The following is an 8,168-nucleotide window of genomic DNA, read 5'->3' as shown; positions in this document are numbered from 1 at the left end:
GCCCGATGACGACGACGACGACGGCGATGATGATGGAGAATACCCAAAACCATGTGTGGTGGTGACGGCCCGTGCCGTCCGTGCTTGTAATAAAAAATCATTGTCGGTGTACACAATACCATGCAGAGATTGCGCCCGGGATACATACATACATACAAACATACATACACCCAGCTACACATGCAACACATTTTAGGAGTTCTGTGCGTTTCTGTGCAGCTGTGCATGCATTCTCTCTCTATATCGGATTAAGTAGCTCAAGGGAACCCTTGAATTTCGTTTTTCTCGAACACCATATGCAGAAGAGTGTGTGCAGACATACAGACATTTACACACTGCCGAAAGGCACAGTGTGCCCTGGGGAGGAGGACGGCGCGGGAAAAGCACACACGGACGACCTGCCTCATATGCACCCCTCCACCAGATCAGGTGCTGGTTCACGTACTGGTGACACGGAGGTCCCTCCATCACGCACCACCAAACACCACCAAAGCTGTTGAAGGTCCCACGGAGCCCCACTGAGCCCCAGCCGTACAGATGCGCAGCGACAGCAGCACATACAGAAACACACATGACAGACATGAAAAACACACATGGGCTTTATGTTATGTTATGTTATTCATGTCATGTGGAACACACACCTTTTTTTTACCGTGCACATCTTACTGCACACGTCGACAGCACCACGCACATGCAATGCACCAGCAGGCAGGCAATGATGTCCTGCAATGAAGCGGCGGCGACGGATGGTACGGTACACTCACCTCCTCCAAGATGCGCTCCACCCCTCCCCCCGGGAACGGGACACATACCCACAGAGACACCACCACTATCCCCAAAACTATCCCCACCACTATCCCCAAAACTATCCCCACCACCATCACCAGCAAAAAGTCACCTCCCTCAAAAACACACGCGATCCAGCCCATCTCTTCATCCTCCGGGAATGCGACGGATACAGGAACGTGGGGAGCCGGTGAAAATATTCCTCCCCCCCCCCGGGTGAAGCGTGCCGCTAAAACACGCTCTCCGAGAGACACCGTGTGTGTTTTTGCGGCGGGCGGAAACCCCACAGTAGGCTCGAGGCACTGGATCACACTGGAGTGCACAACTGACGAATTAACGAACTAACAGACAAAAAACAAACTGATACCTATCTGCTCCACATCTTAACCGCTCTTCCCTAACTACCTAAACGACCAAACTGCCCTCGCCGAACTGCCTTTAACTGCCACACTAACAAGCATTATCCAGGAACAGCGCGCTTTTGAATCCATCGGCAGAATCTCTAAAACCATCGGCGTCAAACTGCCATTCAGGCGGAAGTGATTCCTCCACCCATGTACGGCCATGTACGGTCCCTAATCCACACCGGCCGACGCGTTTCATCGATGACGGAGGTAAAACCCCCCGTCACCAAACTAACGACAATGGCAGTCCGGGCCCTCCTTCCCTTCCCCCCTTTCCCCCCCTTTCCTCACTGCCGGACTCCACGCCCTGCCGGACTACCACCGGCACTTAGCCGCTCGCGCTCGAGCTGGTCTCCCAGCCCCCTATCAGGAAGTGCTGTGGCGGGGCCGGGACCTGGCGAGCTGTGCTGATGGGGCCCTAGCTCTGTGGCCATCTACACACACACACACGAGACAGACACACGCGACATACATACATACATACATACATACATACATACATACATACATACATACATACGTCTACACAGTTGGGGCTCCGGTCAACAGTGCCTGGCGAGGAGAGGACGGGATGGAAGACGCGCGAGTGAAGGCGAGGTTCAGGTCCAGGCTGTGTAGTCGCCCCCAGTCTGGTAGAGCGTACTCCCCGTAGGGGAAGGGGGGGGGGAGGGGGAGGGCCCCCCCTTCCGTAACACATCATCCATCCAGGTCGCTGTCACCGGTAGCCCCCATTCCGCCGTCCGCCTGGCCGGCAGCAGGGTCCCACTCCGACGCCGCATCCCAGTCCTCATCCTCCGGCTTGGGAAGCAGCATGTCGGGGGACCTGGTGTACGGCATGTACGTCACGGTACGACAGGTACGACAATGGGGCGGCACACATGCAGCGGGGCATCAATCAACGACATGACTCATAAAGTAATTTTTTGCATTGAAGTTCTTATTATTACCCCTACTACTACTACTACTACTACTACTACTACTACTACTACTACTACTACTACTACTACTACTACTACGCCTACCTGTAGCAGCTGGCTGGTACATAGAACACGGCACACATGACGTCTACAAATACGCGCTAAGGCGCTCCGCAGGCTGCAGCGTCTTGAGAAGCCTTTTCAGCAGCGGCCAGCTACTACCTCTACCGCAACCCCTCCTCGTCCTCCTCCTCCTCGCCCCCTTCCCCTCTTCCTCCTCCTCCTCCTCGCCCCCTTCCCCTCTTCCTCCTCCTCCTCCTCCTCCTCGCCCCCCTCACCGTGTCACTACCGCTCCCACTGCCATGCGGCCCCGGGCACCTCCTCCCCCCCTCCCCCTCACACCCTCCCGCACCTGTCGGAGGAAATGGCGTTGGTGGCCAGGATCTGCGGCCCCGCCTCGCGCACCTCCGCGGTCCGCAACGTGATCAGGCGACCGCCCTGTGTGGTCGCCGCCGGACGAGTAAGGGAAGGCAAGGAAGGAGGAAATTGACGGCAAGAGCCCTCCGGGTCCAGACAGGCCATGGATAGCCAGACAGGCAAACACAGCCAGACAGGCAAACCCTCCCCCTGCGCTCGTGGCCCAGGTCGCAAGCCAGCTGCTCACCCCCACGGTAGTCCCCATAACTCCAACCCCCCCATAACTCCCAACCCCCCCATAACTCCCAACCCCCCCATACCTCCCAACCCCCCCATACCTCCCAACCCCCAATAAACCCCAAGCCCCCCATAACTCCCAACCCCCAATAAACCCCAAGCCCCCCATAACTCCCAACCCCCAATAAACCCCAAGCCCCCCATAACTCCCAACCCCCAATAAACCCCAAGCCCCCCATAACTCCCAAGCCCCAATAAACCCCAAGCCCCCCATAACTCCCAAGCCCCCACAACCCCCCCATAAAAGTCCTAGTACCTACCTCCAGGCCGAAGTTCATGAAGGGCTGGTCGCACACGTCCACCAAGTGCACCAGGTGCCGCAGACTGTGCAGCCTCCTCCCGCCGAAGCTCTCGCAGGGCACCACACTGTACCGGTAGCCGTGGTTGATCTCGTGCGCAAGAACCTGACCCGGACCGGAGAGGGGCAGAGTCAGGGAGAAGACACGCGCACGCGCACACACACACACGCACGCGCGCGCACACACAAGGAAAAAAGGGGAGAAATGGCCCTAAGTTAGGACAAAAGGAAAAGCGGCCGCAACTGACTCATCACGTGAAATTACAAAAAACAATAGGCTAGAAACCTGAAGTGAAGGAAACGAGCCCCAAGCAAAACAAAAATGCGTTGCCATCATGCCCTCCCCGCGCCTCCCTCTCCCCCCCAGGCCACCAATCGCCAGAGCAGTGCAGGCCGGCCTGGGTGACCCCCCCCCGCCCCCCCCGGCTCGCTCCGCTCCGCTCCGGGGTCCCCGAACCTACCTGAACCAAGAGCACCACCTGGAGAGGGCCAACGGCAGCAGTAGCAGTTGTAGCAGCAGTTGTAGCAGGAGCAGTTGTAGCAGGAGCAGCAACAGCAGTTGTAGCAGGAGCAGCAACAGCAGTTGTAGCAGGAGCAGCAACAGCAGTTGTAGCAGGAGCAGCAACAGCAGTTGTAGCAGGAGCAGCAACAGCAGTTGTAGCAGCAGCAACAGTAGCAGCAGCAGCGGCACAGCAGTTGTAGCAGTAGCGTCAGCCATAACGACAGCAAAACAGTAGCAACGGCAGCAACAGCAGCATTCTAGCAGCAGCTGTAGCAGCCGCCGTTGCAACATAGAGCGCACCAGGCACCACCGCAGGGACTTTTCAACCAAAGTCCTGTAAACGGGACCACGATGCCACAATTACTTCCGGGCGGCTAGGCGCCGGGCCGGGCGCACCATGGGGGCTCCCCATGTATTGCGACACGACAGGAGCAAAGGCGACACGACAGGAGCAAAGGCGACACGACAGGAGCAAAGGCGACACAGGGATACATGGGCGTGTACTACCCCATGGGAGTGCGCACCATCATCAAGCCAACATGGACCATGGGTCACATCCCCACACCCCACCAAACTGGCCCCCCCCAAAAGGCGGGGTCGCACACCTGTTGCCCCTTGAGGACTTTATTCTGGTTTAGCGCCGCCAGCACAGGTACGGGGATGTCGGCACGGCGGCTGCGCCGGCCGCCGCCGCCGCCAAAGACCATCTCCAAGAAGGGACTCGACAGGGGCGCAAACACCAGACCGCCCACAATGAAATACGACGGTACGGCATCCACTGCGTCCAGTACGGGCACCAGATGATCCTTGGCCCTGAGCGGAAAACTGATGCAGACTTCCTGGCGGTTGTGTGACGGTTGGTACGGCAGAGTCGTGATGCGGCGCAAGGGAGGATATTGTCAGCAAAAACTGAGATGGGGCGGCCAACGGCATCCCAACTGTATGTGTGGCCCCCCCTCCAGCCACACATGGGACAAAAATATTAAAAAAAGAATGCAGCAGACAGCGGAAAAAGGCGAGGCAACGGCTACGGGAAAGGATGCGCAGTGAGAGCCACAGGGGGAGGTGTGAGGGAGAACGTAGAGGAGGGAAAGGAGAGGAGGCGAACGGCGTGCGGGCACCTTACGTGTGTATGTATGTATGTATAACTGTACAACAACACCACTTTCAAAAGCCGGCAACCCACTTGCAAATCAGCAGTCTGAACTCCTTCAAACTGTTTCCCAGTATTCTCCCACCCCACCCTTCACACACATACACACACACGCCACCACCCGGCCCCGATTACCCCCCCTCATCCAAACCACACAGTAAGAGCATCACCGCCAGCCGCCGCAATCCTCCCACCCAGCCTGCCTCTTTTGTTCTCATATCTCCCTTGTGCATCCACAACCTAGGGTTGGTAGAATTTACTCGTCCATCCATCCATCCATCCATCCATCCTTCCATCCATCCATCCATCCATCCATCCATCCATCCATCCATCCATCCACAATCACACAACCACACACTTACACCCCAATCCCGCCTCGTACATGCTGCCACAGGGCTTCGCTGCCACTGTTCCCATTCCCCCTCAAACCCTTATCCCTCACTGCTCACCTGCCCCTCTCGAAGCGCCTTCAAGTGGATGTCCTCGCCAATGTGCTTGGCGCGGATGAGGTACGTGAACTCGAGCCGCTCGTCCTCGCGAAACTCAACCGTACCTGAGTACGACACAAGTACGACATGCCACAAGGAGATGACATTATTTCAACCATGCCGTACCATGTAGTGTGTCTTTTGCCTTTGCCCCGGCCAAAAGACTGAAGTCGGAAGTCGGAAGCGGGACGCAGGAAGAGAGTTTTGCAACACCGACACAACATCGCGGTACGGCGATGACGTGTTGTTCGTATCCCTGGGAGTGATTAATACGTCAAAAATGACAATGTTGTGGTGGTGAAGTCAGGTCAGGTGGCAGGGCGCCGTACTGCGCGCACGTATCACCCTCGTGTCAAGCAGCTAGCAGGTAACCGCAACATTAAACAAGGTTTATTTTTAAACCACAACGCCGCCTGCCTGTCTGCCCGTCGGTCTGTCTGTCAGCCATTCAGGACGTCAGTCAGTCTGTCAGTCAGTCAGTCATGTTGGGTAGTACCCACCATCGTCCGCAATTGGCACGCCGTCCACTTCCAGGATGACGTCATTCTTCTGTACGGCACTGTGTGCGGCCGAGAGAGGGTCAGTCTTCACCACCAGCACTCCGGACATCATCTCCGGCATCTGCCGTACACACAGCATGCGGAGGGAGGCAGGAATCAGGAAACTCGGGAAAACGTCCCACCCCCACCCCCACCCTGGATGGGGAGCCCCAAAGTGCACTGTTGCCATCTTTCGGCAAAAAAAGAGGGGGGAGCAAAGCAAACGTAAATCGGAAAAGAAAAGAAAAGGAAAGAAAAGGAAAGAAAAAGAAAAGCTCGGTAAAGCGAGTCGAACAAATATGCCACAAATTAAAAACGCACCTAGGCCAGAAAACAAAAACCGCAAGCGACTAATGGATAGCAAGGCAGGCGTAGTAACCAGTAACAATACTTCAGGGCCGATTGCAACATGCAACATAAACCAACCAACCAACCAATCAACCAACCACCGACCAACCTTGAGGTAGGCGCGCTGCGCCGGGTTCTCCAGGTCTTGCGTCAGGAAGCCCGGGGAAGGCACGCCGCGGTAAGTGCCGTACATCTCGGCCTCCTGGGCTTGGGAGGGGATCGAGGTTGCGTGCGTCACATCCCATCACGGCGGTGGTGGCGGCGGCGGCGGCGTCCGGCGGCCGCGGTACCCCAGACCACCCCACGTGCGCCCCGCAGCGGGCGGGTCCGTCCTCCCTTCCCCCCTCTGCCTCCCTCCCTCTCGCCCGTTGCACTCTTCACCAACCCCCTCCTAAAACCCTCCTCACCCGGCTCGGGCCCCCTCACCTCCAGGAAGTGTTTCACGACCCGGTGCGGTATGATGTAGCCGATGTTGTCCGTACTGGAGCTAACGTTCTTGCTGAAGGCAACACCTGTATGCATGTATGTACGTGCATATGTATGTATGCATGCATGTATGTACGTGCATATGTATGTATGTATATATGCATGCATGCATGTATGTGTGCCAGCAAGCGACAGCAGCAGTAGCAGTAGCAGCGGAAAGCACCCGCAGCAGCTCGCGCTATAATGCACGTCCTGGCAGTAGCATCTCTGGCTCTCGGGGCCTGAGAGGAGAGGCCGCGCGGAGGGATATGCACGCACCCCTGCACCCCCCCCTGCGGCCGGACGCCGGCGCAAGGAGTTCCCCAACGCGCCACCCTAACTGCTCCGCCGTACACACCACACCAGCCCCACCACCTACCGGCCACTTTGCCGCCCTCCAAATCCGCAAAGGCGGGGCCGCCGCTATTGCCTGTTTTGGAAATCATGTTAGAAAGTGAGCAGGGGCAGGGGCAGTGCGGGGCAGGGATAGGACGGAAGGGCGCTAACCGCAATGAGTGTAAGGGTGGCTTCCGTTCGCCCCTCTGTTTGTCTGTCTGTTGGTTTGTCCGTTGATGTGCTGTTCGCGCCGTACAAAACCCACAAGCGTACCCGCCAGCTGGTGCTTCAATGGTCTTCAGCGGTTGGACTTCGTTTGCTGCTTGCACCATCATCATCATCATCATCACACATACATACGCAACTCTCTCTTTCTATCGATCTGCCTATCTATCTATCTACCTATCAATCTACCTACCTATCTATCTACCTACCTATCTACCTATCTATCTACCTACCTATCTATCTACCTATCTATCTACCTATCTATCTATCTATCTATCTATACCTGACATACACACCTGGGTTAATGGCGGCGTCGATCTGAATGGACAGCAATCGCGCTGTGGCCGAGTACCGCACCAGGGCGATGCGGGACACAATGCCCTTTGTGACGCTGATGTTGTCACCTGGAGGTGCGGGTCGGTGTGGGTCAGCGGGTCGGTGTGGGTCAGCGGGTCGGTGTGGGTCAGTGGGTCGGTGAGGTGAAGGGGAGGTGCCCAGGATAAGGAGGTAAAGGAAGTGAGCAGACGCAGCCGCAGGTGGTGGAGGAGGGAAAGACGAACCACGTGAACGAGTGAAGCTGCTGCCAGGGCAAGAGTGTATACCAGAAGTAGAATTGAGCAAGAGGCGTTCTTGGTGGAGGAGGGGAGGGAACGAAGCGGAGGGGGGTTAGTGATAGTGGTATTGGACGCGGGGAAGGAGGGGGGAGAACCAAAGTCGTGGGGGCAGCGGGGCCCCCTGTGGGGGGGGGAGGGGGGTTCCCGGGCTCAGGGTGCTGCCGCAGGAGACCGTGTGGCAAACCAAAAACCAAAAAGAGATCGGGGCACAGGGATGGGAAACAAATATACACATTGACATGAAGGGTTGCCGTTCTGTTAAGACCGAGTGCAGTCTGGCAGCACGGTGCAAGGCAAGGACAAGTGCGCGGTCCTCCACTACACGCTCTCAGAATGCTCCTCCCTCCCTCCCTCTACCCTCCCTCCCTCTTCCCTCCCG

The 8,168-nt window shown here is 57.1% G+C and overlaps 1 protein-coding gene across 1 annotated transcript in view; it reads right to left on the bottom strand.

The window, feature by feature from the left end:
- Nucleotides 1-1,886: 1,886 nt before the first annotated feature.
- Nucleotides 1,887-8,168, bottom strand: part of deg9 (trypsin family) — a gene marked incomplete at its 3' end in the record, with an annotated part of 11,434 nt that continues 5,152 nt past the window's right edge. The window contains exons 7-15 of the mRNA XM_002945659.1: nt 7,472-7,579; nt 6,994-7,044; nt 6,259-6,356; nt 5,763-5,883; nt 5,224-5,327; nt 4,227-4,460; nt 3,082-3,225; nt 2,520-2,605; nt 1,887-2,013 (exon numbers count right to left, since the gene is read on the bottom strand). Of these exons, the coding sequence (XP_002945705.1) occupies nt 1,887-2,013; nt 2,520-2,605; nt 3,082-3,225; nt 4,227-4,460; nt 5,224-5,327; nt 5,763-5,883; nt 6,259-6,356; nt 6,994-7,044; nt 7,472-7,579 (1,073 nt within the window). The remainder of the gene's footprint in view (nt 2,014-2,519; nt 2,606-3,081; nt 3,226-4,226; nt 4,461-5,223; nt 5,328-5,762; nt 5,884-6,258; nt 6,357-6,993; nt 7,045-7,471; nt 7,580-8,168) is intronic.

Source organism: Volvox carteri (genome assembly GCF_000143455.1).
Source record: "Volvox carteri f. nagariensis unplaced genomic scaffold VOLCAscaffold_1, whole genome shotgun sequence".
Lineage (NCBI taxonomy): Eukaryota > Viridiplantae > Chlorophyta > Chlorophyceae > Chlamydomonadales > Volvocaceae > Volvox > Volvox carteri.
Note: the sequence above shows the minus strand (reverse complement) of the source record. Positions and strands in the feature narration are given on the sequence as shown.